General features: G+C 35.8%; 1 protein-coding gene across 1 annotated transcript; it reads right to left on the bottom strand.

Moving 5' to 3' along the window:
- Window positions 1-1,692: 1,692 nt before the first annotated feature.
- Window positions 1,693-5,098, bottom strand: LOC145986847 (uncharacterized). Its single transcript, XM_083121320.1, has 2 exons — window positions 5,081-5,098; window positions 1,693-2,520 (listed from the first exon to the last, which is right to left on the bottom strand). Exons 1-2 carry the CDS (start codon window positions 5,096-5,098, stop codon window positions 1,693-1,695), a joined length of 846 nt encoding a protein of 281 aa, XP_082977446.1.
- Between the last annotated feature and the right edge of the window lie 8,799 nt (window positions 5,099-13,897).

Raw genomic sequence — 13,897 nt, forward strand, 5'->3', positions numbered from 1 at the left:
TAAACACTCACCTGTGTAAATGATTACTTCCAAGATAAATTGAAGTATAACACATGCAAATGAGATGTTTAAATGTCGTTTAAACATTCTTTTTAAAAAAAATCTCAAATATAAAATATTTCATTACATTGACATTCTTGATGTTGCCATGGATGAATGACTGGCTATTGTTAAAAATAGCTCATGCAACAGCAACAATGCAAAGATCATTGTACATACGTATCCGTATAGCTAACGAGAATGAGGGTTCACGGTTGAGTGCATTGTTGCCTTATGATATGAACTATACATTCAAGGTACTCTTGTGAGCATCAGAGAGAGATTTTACAATGATATCATAAAATAATTATTTTTACAATACAAAATTTTAATAAATTCAATATTCACTCGAATATTAAAAATGTGTTCAAGGTGTAAGTAGGCTATTTAAGTAGTCAGTTTCATGATATAAGTGAAAATAGGAGTAATGTGAACATACCCATATAACTCAGTAAATGTAAAAAGATACAACGTTGATCACAGTCCATACTCTGGGACTCCTGATATGTAATAAACCATAATTATTGTTTTATAGAACGCAACAAAAAATCTTAAGTACATTATAATAATTGGGAATGTGTGCTTGCTACTAACACATAATAAATGTTTTATAACATGGCTTTATTGAAGATAGTTAAAACGACAAAACAGTACAGAAGTCAGGTGACAACAAACAGCAAGTCTCACGTTGTATGCAATACGACGAACCCAATTCGATCTCCTTTGAAAATGCTGAAATACAGAAACAAGGAAATATATTTTAAATATAAAAGCATATTATTCGTGCTCATAAAGTATACAGTAGGCTACTCTCACTCTTTTCACAAAATGACACTGTAGTTAGAAGAAAACTGTGAGTATTATTTACTTAATCGTGGAAATGATAAAACAGTAGATATTTCGAAGTAAGTCCAAATGAATATACTACGATCACGTACCAATTTATTCACTTTGACTAAATAACATTTAACTTTGCAAGTTCATGATACGACAAACTTCAATCTAATTATTTTTTCCGAATACTGCATTTAGTAAACGTATACACGATATATCTTTAGAAACAACATGCAATGTAATTCGGTAGTGATTTAAAACAAATATAATTTAAAAACTTATATATGATAATTTTTTATCGCTGCAAGTGTAATCAATACTTTACGTTCCTCAATCCAGAAATACTGGAAAAATTAATTAGATATTGAAGGTTGCCGGATGGCAATTTGTATGACAAGATGTGAATAAGAAATAAGTCAATAAACAGCAACACTTTCAAATTATACCCTCTCAATGCATTTTCAAGAGAATACTAAGCACTTTGGTTGCCACTAACAGTAACAAATAAGTAAACAAAAAAACTTTTAGAATGTCGATTCAAAATCAAGGAAACCAAGAATATGAAGGCAAGGCTTTTCCTTCTGAAGAAAAATAAGTTACCTAACTTTTTAGAAAATTTAAAATTACATGAAATATCGGCCCACGTTCAGTTTAAATGTAAGCTGCACTCCATACGATCCTAAACCATAATCTTATAACATGTCATTTTCAAAATTAAAATGAAGTAAGAGCACTGATTATATACAGTGTATATAATCTGTCAACGATTATAAATTGTGATAGCAAATAATGTATATAAATTTAAAAATCGGTACCTATTTAGTGCTTATAGCCTCCTCCAATTCCGTGTCCTCCTCCGAAGCCTCCTCCGTGTCCTCCTCCGAAGCCTCCATGGCCTCCTCCGAATCCTCCGTCACCTCCTCCGTTGCCTCCGCCTCCGCCTCCTCCGGGAACAACGATCGGCTGAGGGACGTGCACGGGGTGAGGGACTCCCACAGGGACGTGGATGGGTTTCGACACGGAAACAGGATAAGGTTTGGACACGGGGACTCCCACGGCCTTCACGATGGAGACGGGATACGGTTTGGAAACGGGATAAGGGACCTTTCTCTCCACAGGAACAGGGACCGCTTTGGACACTGGAACAGGGTACGGCTTGGGAACGTAGACGGTGTAGGGTCTGTCGACTGCCACGGGTATCTGAACGGGAACGAACACCGGAACTCTCCTCTCGACCGTGTAGGGAACGGGTTGGCCCACTGGAACAGGAACGTTCCTCGTGACGGTAACTATGTTGGGGCCTCCGCCACCCACGTCGACGCCCCCACCACCTCCGCCTCCGCCTCCTGCACCACCTCCGAAATCTCCGTCGCCTCCTCCGAAACCACCACCACCTCCTCCTCCGTGTCCTCCACCGAAACCGCCTCCGCCGAAACCTCCTCCGTGGCCTCCGCCGAAACCACCTCCGTGGCCTCCGCCGAAACCTCCTCCATGGCCTCCTCCGAAACCTCCTCCGTGTCCTCCTCCGAAACCTCCGTCACCCAATCCAGAGACTCCTCTCTTCCCGTGGGTTTTCTCTTCTGTGTTCTTATTCTTCTCCTCTTCAGCTCCGGCAGTAATTACCAGAACAAAAAGGGATAAATATGTCTGTAACAAACGGAAATAATTATCAGAAGATATTATTGCACTTGCGAAATTCTAATTCCAGACTGAAGTAATTGTCAATGAAACCATAAATGTGGACTCAACTTGTTACATAGCTCACAGACAACTAGTAGTAGATGGAACTTTATAGCTACGAGTATATATGATTCATAGATGTCATAATAGTTGTTCTAATTGTCCGTAGTGGATGGAATCGAAGAATATTGAACTTCAAGACCACATTAGGGTCACCAGATTCAGTGGCGGATCCAGAAGTTAGAGTGGGAGGAGCGATTTTTGGTAGGGTACTTACTGTACATCACCTCACCAACGAGAATCAATTCTAAGCTACACTTGCACTGTTTTATTTAAAATATATATATGTAGTAATATAAACAGGGAACGAGTTAACTTCCGTGTTCTAGAGATCAGCGTATTATTTTGCATAAATAGGGTTCAGGGCTGGAATAGATGTAACGGTAAACTGAATGATCATATATGAGAAGTAGAGTGAATAAGCGAACAAGCAAATACCTAATCTCTCAAGAGGTCTCGGGTTCGATCGTCTTTTGAAGCATATTGCACGGAGGTTCGGTTCCAAATTCAAGCTGTAGGTCCAGTTCCGTTTAGCCCATGGGCATCAAGTGGACTTAAACTTATTGATATTGTATAGTTTCATGTTGATGACTGGTGAAAACATAGGCTTTCTTGATGTTATGAGTAGATGTATCAGTGGCAATTAATTATGACACTATATGAACCCTGTTGCTCACATTATCACTGATGATTTATTTGAAAAAATCTATTATTATACTCGTCTCCAACATAGAACTATTACAGTTCTCTGCATTTTTTGGAACAAAGGTACTGGAATGTTATTTTATACCTGAATAAAGCAAACAATACTACCTCAAATCTCAAGAACTTCAAAATCAATAACTTATCGTCAAAGTAGACCTTGAGTCAACAATGGAATGAGTTGGCATTTCGATTTAATAAATTTCTGTCCATTCAAGCAAAGTATTTGCTTAAGTTTTTGTAATCATGAATCTGATACTTCTACAGATTTTTTCTCATAAAATATATAACTCTTTCTTTTGTTGGAAGGAAATTGAGTCAACGTTTTTTTATAATGGCTTTCAAAAATGTACAATGTCATTTTTATAATACATTGATTTGCACATTTCTGATCCATTAAAGACCCCATCTTCAACAACAATGTCCATATTAACTTATTTAGTTTTGAAACATCTTCCGTTGGCAGGTAATATTGGAATTAGTCCAAAGATACGTACATCTTAAAAGAAAATCAGGAACAATTTGATATACTCACAAGAGACTTCATGTCTGTGCTCTTCTTGTAAACTCTGGAAGAAATGATACTTCCAAAGAAGGGACTGGTGTCTTTTATATTAAAGGATCCCCGTAGCACTTTCCCTTATTAGTTAATAGTGTTGTTCTTTCTTCTCCTTTCGCTAGTGCACGAGGTGTGACAGAATTTTCAATAATTGAACCACGCAAAGTAAACATCCGGATCTTTTAGACGTCGCGATTTGTAAACTATGTTCCGTAAACAGATTTCATCTTGGGAATTCCCACCAGCTCTGAATCACCAGATATTCCTAAAGAAGAATCCAAGTTAATTCATATTTGAGGTGAGATATTTGGATGGTCATTTTCCAAATAGTAAAAAGATTCTAAAATAGACTGACATGTGCAACGAGTAGCCTATTTCGAATTATGTGGAATATGCAAAATAAATATTAAAGGAAAATTCAAATTTGGTTGCAATGGAGCTCGTAGGGGAATCAGTAAATTGTATACATCAGGTCCGAATGTTGTAAAGATATGTTGTTTAAGACATGTTTTACCAAAAACATGTATATCTGCGTGTGTTCTGTGTATTTGTTTATTTCTCAAATGGATTTACTTTTCCTTCTATACAAGTAGAAAGTTCTGGAAGTGCAGGGGCGTGTAGGGGGTGGTAACACCCTGCTACAGAAAGCATCCCCTTCAGCTGTCCTATTATCTCCATGCTACAACATAGTAGCATCCTCCAGTAATCCCCCTTTTGCATAATTACTTATCAGAACAATATAATGTGATTTATCGACTGGCCGCCATTTTAGACGAAACAGGATATATCCTTTCGCAAAATCCCATTTCGCTTAAACTGGTTGAAAAGGGAAATATTTCAAATTAGGGAAATTTAACGAGACACTTGCTCTATTTTGTTATGTAAATTCGCCCTTAGCTCTCCTTGGTGTCACATATCTTGCCCAGTGATGGGTCCAGCCAATAGAAAATGGCAGGTTAGGTCAGGAAAACAAGTGTTACGACGTATAAACACAGCCTCTACAACATTCTTTCTCAGAATACACGACCATAACCTTGACACTGAAATATATTCATTTGGAAGGCTCAACGACACAAACTGTAGATGGTGCAAATTTTCTGTTAATAGATGATTAAAAAATACAGAATTGTAGCAAATAATGTATACCTATAAAATTATTTAGTATTTATTTAGTATCTGTTATCCCGATTATGAACGGACACTTACAAAGAACACAACACTCATGTTCAGGCCGGGGACTCGAACCCATAAACTTTGGTGGGATAACAGATGTGTGATTCCTCTAAATCGATGGTAGTAAGAAAAACTACAATCTTTCCAAAGAATATTTTGTTTAAGTAGCTATTCGTGTTGCTTCAAATTTACTGTTCCCAATATTTCGTTTAACTGTTGGTATTTCTTCAAATTTACAGACTTGAATATTTTTGCTTAAATTTTATTTTTGTTTACAAATTTACTGATTTGTTAATTTTTTAAGTTTTGCAGGTCTTCGGAACTTCTCTTGTGTGATAAACATTCAAAAGTGTACCTCTTTTGTTTCAGCAGTCGAAATATGGTGGACGAGGTCGATGTTTGTGTTTGGTGATTACGTTGATCACTATCAAAAGTTTCCTTACTTCCAACAGGTTAAGGCAAAATGGTATTAGGTGAAACTGGATATCGCCTAAAATGGCGGACAGCTCTCAGATCTGATTAACAGCTGGTGATGAGCTATTAGGCGAAATGGGATTAGAACAGTCTCAAGATCAAGCAAGCATCCACCAACAATTTCCACTTCGAGCATTGCGTATAGAACAAAGGTAGTGTGATTGCTGCTACAACCTTTTCAAGCATTCCCATTGGCTGGTAGCTTTTTTGGTGTAGTAAATAATCTGTGGAGGTTAGGTTAGGCTTGCTGGGTTTGGTTCTCTTTGAAGAAGAAGACGACGAAAAATGGCTGTAGCTGCAATACCGACAGAGAACAAAAATATGTGATACTTGAGGCAGTGCGGTGATTTGAAGGTGGGGCCGGGGAATACCCCTGCGTTGCCAATATCTGCGGCGTTCTTCAACACATCGTCGTCACCTGCATTCAGTCCCCAGGGATTTGTAAAATCATGAAGGGGAAAATCGTATACAGCGAAAGCACAGACGTGACATTTAACGTTATTGAACATTTTAAGGGAGGGGTGTTCATAAAAGTGGCAATATATGGAAGCGAGAGGAGAAAACAAATGACGGTTCACTTTACGCGAACTTGCCGGGGGTTTTCTTATCTCGGTACAGTGTGGAGAAGTACACCCCCCTTTTTTACTTATAATTACTACCAGATCTATGGATCTACATGCATTAGAAATTTTTGTATCTAAACTCTTGCGTTAATGTTACATCACATTTTTTCTTGTTTTATTTTAAGAGTTTCGTACTAACTTCAATAGTACTTGTAACCACTAATTTTCTCCTCATAATACTTTACAAATATATTTAATGTCTCTGCTTTTTTTAAAAAAAGAAAAACACATAAAACAGATAACAATGTTTTCCCTCCCCTTACCTATTTAAAGCTCTGTTGAGACGTTCAATGCATTTGCACATCCAGGATAGGAAAGCACAGAAATTTTATTTTCTGTTATTACAAAAATGAAAATCTCTCATTGTCGAAAACCTATTTCTGAATTTTCGTTCGTTAAAATATCGAGCACATCCTAAATTTCTCATTACCTATAACGGTAAGGTATTGGAGAGTAAATAATACATTTCAAAATTATTTATTACTCATTCTAGGGTGTTCGGGAAAAGGCACTTAAGTCGCACTGAATCATTTAATGAAAATGTTTTAAGTATAATTTTAAATTGGGAATGTGTAAAGATTCTAAACACTGCCTGTAATGTTTGCTATTAAAATAATGAACATGCACGTGACGATTTCATTTCGTGGGCCTACACTTTGTTTTCAATCCCAACCGGTTTTAGAAGCAAAACAGCATTTTCTTATAGTTGTTACTTAAGAGTCGCGTTTCTGCCACTTTGACTAATCGCTGCGATGAGGATGGGTGATGATTAAATGAAACTGATAAATGGACAGTTACAAAGAACACAACACTCATGTTCAGGCCGGGGACTCGAACACAGAAACGTTGGTGGAATAACAGATGTGTGCTTTCTCTAAACCGATTGTTCTTAAATGGCTTCTTTTTAAATGCTCAAACGGTGATAAATAAGCGAAAGGAGGATCTCAGATCACATTACAATTTTGCCGCCACAAATTTGTGCGCCTCTGCTGGCCTAGGCTTTATCATGTTCTTTAATTTTTGTTTTTATTAATATTGTGCATTACTAACGCAATTTGTATAATATTTAATTAAACACAACGGTTCCAACATTTCCACATTTATTCATTCATTCATTCATTCCTTTATTTGGAACCTAACAGCTTTTATGCCGTTTTTTGTCCATAACAATACACACACATAATTGTTTTACAATAAAATTATCAGTCCATCCCCCCTATTTTACAAATATTAGTTGTTTTTGTTTAAGAACACTTTGCCTTTTACAATTGTATGTTACCAAACTATAACCAATTCTCACATCTGGATTAACAACTAAACTTAACAAATTTGTTGGAAACTGAACCTTTAGATTATTTAAAGTTTTATACAAGATATTTCTCTCTCTATTATATTTTGATCATTCCAGTATTATATGTTGTCCATCTGCACTTTCCCAGCCACATTCACATTTCTTATTGTTCGTTATTCCAATTTTGGATAAATGTTGCGTAGTACACAAATGGCCCGTTCTCAGTCTATTTATTAATACAATTACATTTCTTGTAGCACTTACATGATGAAACCATGGTTTTTTTGTTTTGAATTCAGCAAATGGTCTGTATGATTCTCCAACTGTTGTAAGTTCATTTCGACACCAATCAAACCATTCATTCAGAATTTTCTTCTTTACTCTAGGGAGAAGATCCGTATAGTATAATGATAAGTTCGTAATATTTGGAAGACGCACTGCTTTCTTTGCACATTCATCTACATGAGAATTACCTGTAATATTGCTATGAGCTTTAACCCAAGAAAACTCAATGGTTTTTCCAGATTTTTGTATTGTTTGAACTAATTGTATGCAATTTATAATATAAGGAGATAATTTGTAAAGACTCTTGTAAGAAGATTTAAGAGCCTGTAATACACTTTGCGAGTCAGTAAGTATTAAGAACTTTCGTAAATTTAATTTTTGGACATATATTAAAGCTTGGTAAATTGCGTAAGATTCTGCTGTAAATATTGAACAGTCTTGTGGAAGCCGAAATAATAGGTCTGTTTTATGTTGTGGATCGTACACTGCACATCCAACTCCTGACTCACTTTTAGATCCATCTGTGTATATGAAATAAAAACTTGGCCATTGAGTAAAATATTCCGATATATGCGAATAACGAGGAAAATGAATATTATCCAGAGACTGTTGAGGATAATCTAATGAAAAAACAGGCCGTGAACGCATCTGTAGAACATACTGGTATTCTTGACAAAACGAATTATACAATTCTATCCACATAGCAGATTTTCTGTTTGTTATTTTTCCTGTTTCATATAAGTGTATCATATTTGTTAGTACATTGTTGAAAGGATGCTCACAATATGATTTCACTTTGAAGAGCATATTTGCTGCTAACATCTTCTGTCTACATGAAATGGAACATTCACCCACTTCCATGTATACTACTACGTTTGGAGTGCTGTTCATAACGCCTAAACATCTTCTCAAGAATTTCCTCTGTATGACATCAATGGAATTCAATTTTCCTTCTGTCAAGTTACACATTGCCAGTAGAGAATAATCTATCATAGGCCGAAAATAATTCTTGTAAAATAAAAGCATAACTCGAGGATGACATCCCCACTGAGTATTTGCTATTGCTTTGAACAAATTAAGCACTTTTTCTGATTTGACTTGTATTGCTTTAATTTGGTCCTTCCAAGTTAGTTTTTCATCCAAGATGACACCTAAATATTTTACTCTGGATGTAATGGGAATTCTTGTTTTTCGTGACATCGAGTGAACTATTGGAGGTGTTCTCTTTTTACTAAAAATTGTAATATTAGATTTTTCCATTGAAATGGAGAGTTTTTTACTTTCAAGCCACTTTTGCACTTCCAATATTTGTTCCTCTAAAACAGGAAAATCAGTATGAATTTGTGTCGTTGGCATATAGATACAGATATCATCTGCATATTGAAGATAATTGACTGTTGGAATTAATTTCCTTTTCATCCCGATCATATTATGTTGAATAACAAAGGACTTAAAGGACTTCCTTGAGGTAACCCTTTGCAGGCTGAATACGGTCCTCTACTTTCACTGAAAAAGTGGAAATATACAGATCTTTTACTGAGTAACTTCCATAATATCAAAACATAGTTGTGAGGTATTTTTAGCTGTTGTATTGTTTGGATTAGGATATTAATATCTACATTATCATAAGCTGCGCTTACATCTAAGAATGCGGCTAGTACAATTCTGTTTCTTTTCAATGAGTCAAAAAGATACGAGGAAAGAGTGATTACTCCGTCTTGGCATCCTAATCCCTTTCGAAATCCTATTTGTTCGAACTGAAATATATTTTGGCTTTCTAAAAACCATTCTATTCTTTTTTGTATCAGTTTCTCAAATATCTTTCCTATAACTGACGTCAAAGCAATAGGTCTATATGATTTACCTACTTGAGGGTCCTTGCCTGTTTTTAAAATTGGAATAATCAACTGTTTGGACCAATCTTCTGGTACTTTTCCATTATTTAAGAATTTATTAAAAATTGTGCACATCGCCGTTAACGCTACATCTGGAAGGTGATTAATCATCGAATAAGTAATTCCATCCATCCCTGGAGCAGATTCTTTACTGTTGCCGATGATTTCATAGATTTCCTCTTTTGAAATTGGAGTTGCAAAACCTTTCGCCGAACGTAGTTTTGATGTGTAACTACATAATTCATTTGGTGTTTCAATTACTCCGTCTGACACTGTAGGTATGAGTTTCTGAATAAATTCAGTCTTCCAATTTGATTTCAAAGGGACCACATTTGCTGTACGAGGATTTTTGAGCGACCTAAACTTATTCCACACATATCCTAATTTCATGCTTGGGTGTAAATTTTCACAAAATAATTTCCATGATTTTATTTTTGCTTTTATGCATAATCTCTTTGATTTGGCCACAGAGCGTCTGAATGCTATCCAGTTCTCCGGATTTGGTTGACGTGAGTATATTCTTGCTAATTCGACTCTATGTAGTTTTGCTTCAGCACACTCTTCTGTCCACCAGTATATATTTGGGAAGTGTTGCTGACTACTTTTTATCACCCTGGGACAGCTCAAGTCCATCGCAGCCGAAATGATTTTTAAAAACTCCTCGTATGTAATATTATCAGGTTTTAATCCATCATCCTCTGAGAAATAAATATTTAAAAGTTTAGTATAATTAGACAAATTAGCTTTGAATACTTTCCATTTGCGAATAGTTAATATTCTTTCATTTGTTGCATGACAATAAGCCAGATAAAAATAAGATGGATAATGATCGCTTGTTCTCAAGTCCACATCGGCCTCCCATGTAAAGTCTGCACAATACTTTTCTGAAATTAATGTTAAGTCTATAGATGACGGATTACTTCCATTTCTAGGCATATGAGTAGGTGAACCATCATTTATTATAGTTAACTGTTCCGCCTCCATCCATTCAACAAGAGTTCGACCCAACTTATCTGCTGCCTGTCGACCCCACAATGGGTGGTGGCAATTGAAATCTCCAGTTATGATTAATGGAGTCTTGAATGAACTAATCATAGACCTTAAATGTTTCACTGCAATGTTTTGCGATGTATAGGAAGAAGGTATATAGATCGAGATAACGGTAAATATTTTATTCAAAATTTGCACTTGTATTCCCACTACTTCCACCCGATATTCTCGAAGAATCACTAAATTGGGATTAAATGATATGGGTTGGAATGTCAGACTTTCATGTACAAATATACCCACTCCTTTTCCGCCTTTTTGATTAATTACTGCGTGATAATTTTTTATTTCAATTGAAACTCTTCCATCCCCCCATACTTCACACACACATATAATGTGTTTCATGAGTTCAAGTTTTCTTGAAGGAAACGAGCATAAATTCCATTGCACAAACAAAAACATATTTTGCATGTAATAACTTACTGATTATTATATTTAATGTTGAGCATCTTCATATGATTCAAGCTCTTCAATAAGTTTCAATAACTGTGAAGTAATATTTGCACAATCGACTAGAATATTTTTAATTCTCTGAAGATTATCATCCACAGTTATGTTCGACGTTAGTTTTGCCATAACTCGTAACAAACTAATCATTATTTGCTTTTGAGAGTCATATTGTGGGATGCTAGTCCGTAATTTTCGTTTTTCCGTTGTTGTCACTGACGTTGGACTGCTTTGGGAATTTAGTAAAATATAATCTGGTCTTTCTTGTTCGTTTTGGGTTTGAGGATTGTCACACGACTTTAGATTTTGCATACCTTCATTTTTCATAACTTCTTTACTTTTAAATATCTTCCCAAGTCTTCGATCAGCATAATTATTGTTCATGTTGTAAAGCTGAGGTTGAGAAGATTTCCACGAATATAAGTTTATTGATGTCCCTGGTTCCTCATCTCTTAGAGTGGCCAGCACCTCATATCTGTTATCTGTTGTAATTGCTGAACTTGGAGCTTATAGAAAGGAAGACTCTGCTTTAGTTGTTTTTAACACTGGGAAATCTTGTAGTAATAGTTTTTCTTGTATGTACGCATTGCTTGCATTATAGAATTATTTTCTTGTAGTTTACGGTTATTACAAGCATAAGAAAACAGTTTTTCTTTGTGACGTTTCAGGAGAACACACGCTCCTTTCAAAATGAAAATAAATGTCTGATGAAAGGAGCGTGTGTTCTCCTGAAACGTCACAAAGAAAAACTGTTTTCTTATGCTTGTAATAACCGTAAACTACAAGAAAATAAATCTTGTAGTATGTTTGCATAAGAATAATCGTCTCTTTCGGTCATAAATGAACTACTAGAACTAACTTTTCTCTTTGCTTCTTGATATGAACAGCCTTCATATGCAATCACCTTCTGAATTTCTCTTTCCTCTTCCCACTTACTGCACGACCTCTCAGTTGCAAGATGATTTCCTGAGCAATTTATGCATTTAGGTACTGCAGCACATATATCATCATGTTCATAATCACCGCACCTTGGACATATCGCTTTGGACTTACAAACATCCTTTGTGTGAGAGAAACGGAAACAATTCCTGCACTGCATCACAGATTTTATTTTAGGTTGTACCTGAAATATGTTATTGAGTAGCTTTACATGCGAGGGCAACCTTTGCGATTGAAACGTTACGCTGATCAATTTGGTCGGTTTGAACCCAAATTCCCCATTTTCTTGATAAATCTTTTTCTTCATTCTTTCCATTTTGATTATTGGAATATTTCTCTCAGCCTCTGCTTCATCTTGTACTTCTTCTAAATTTATATGTAACGGTAACCCATATATTAGTCCCATTCTGTGTAAAAGACTCTTCGGGATTTTGACATTTACTTTATACTTCTTCTGAAACTCTTTGTTCAAGTAAAAGTCATTTGCATCAATGGATGTTAAAAAGTAAACCTTTGCACGATTAGGACCCGATGCCTTAACAAAATTCACCTTAATTCTAGCTTCTCTTAAGTGACTACCTAACATAATAGCACTAAAGCTACCAACATTGTGTTCCACGCCTTCAACAAGAACAATATATGGGCCATCGTGCCCAGGATAGAATAAGTCATTTTTATTCACATTGTCCTTTGATTGCATTGTACGCTCTAATACGTTTGCTTTGAAAATTTTTGGAGCTTTTATAGATTCCTCCTTTCCACTAACTTTTGCTCGATTTCGTTTTGTGTTCTGACTTTTTGGTTGCTTAGCAACCAATTCAACATCCATATTTTCTCCGTCTTTATTTGAAGACGTATCCTTTTTTACTTCCACTACTTCATTCATCTCCATTTGGACGTCCTCTCTGCTTTGATTAATAATTTCTTCGCTAGACATTTTCCCTCACTTGAATGAAATTTGTTGAATTTCTTACAAGCAGGAAACTTTATCTGGATGGCCCAGAGCCTTCCATGCTATCCAGATTTAACACTGATTTATCTTCTAAATCACAAGAGTATTTAATATTAACTTACGTTTCAATAAATGTACTGTCTTGTAATAACACAGAACACTTTTACAATAAAAACGATGATTAAATCCACAATTTAAGCTTGAATTTGTCTGTAACTATATATTACGCAACTAGCTAATATTTCACCACAGACTATCCTTTCCACATTTAACTCCATAACACATATCTAAAATCAACAACAAGTAACCATGACAACAACAATATATGTATAATTGAATTGATGGCTGTTTCAGCCCACGACTGCAGACTCAACTTCCAAGTAATATACAAACAATATTCCCCTTGGCTGTAGAAGAAAAACAATAACAGAAATATTAATAACAATCATAAGAATTATAATCAGGTGCATATCCGCAAGGTGGTTTATGTAACCTTGCAGATCTTCTTGGAAATGCTGCTGCAGTGGACTCTTGTCTACGCAAAATATCTGAACATCCTGGCTCCTCCGGGACCTGCATACCTCATGGTCTCTCCTGCTCCAATTCTTCATTGTTCAAAAGCCACAGGAGGTAATTCCGTAAAGTCCATGTCAGCAACTTGATGATGCTCACCACCAAAACCCTCTGCACTAGGTATCTCATGTTCACACTTAATTTCTAAGCAATATACCGGGTGTCCCAGAAGTCTTTCCCTGATTAAAAACTTTATTCATATCCTCTATATGCAAGGTAGAGATGTGAAAGTGGGGCCAAAATGTTGGAAAACTAACCAAGTTCTTTTTTTGTTGCAGGTTTGAGTAACGTGGCTGTAGTGTAGCAGTGTCAGTGCCCAGAAAA

Source organism: Lepisma saccharinum, chromosome 4, assembly GCF_977018435.1.
Source record: "Lepisma saccharinum chromosome 4, izLepSacc3.1, whole genome shotgun sequence".
Classification (NCBI taxonomy): Eukaryota; Metazoa; Arthropoda; class Insecta; order Zygentoma; family Lepismatidae; genus Lepisma; species Lepisma saccharinum.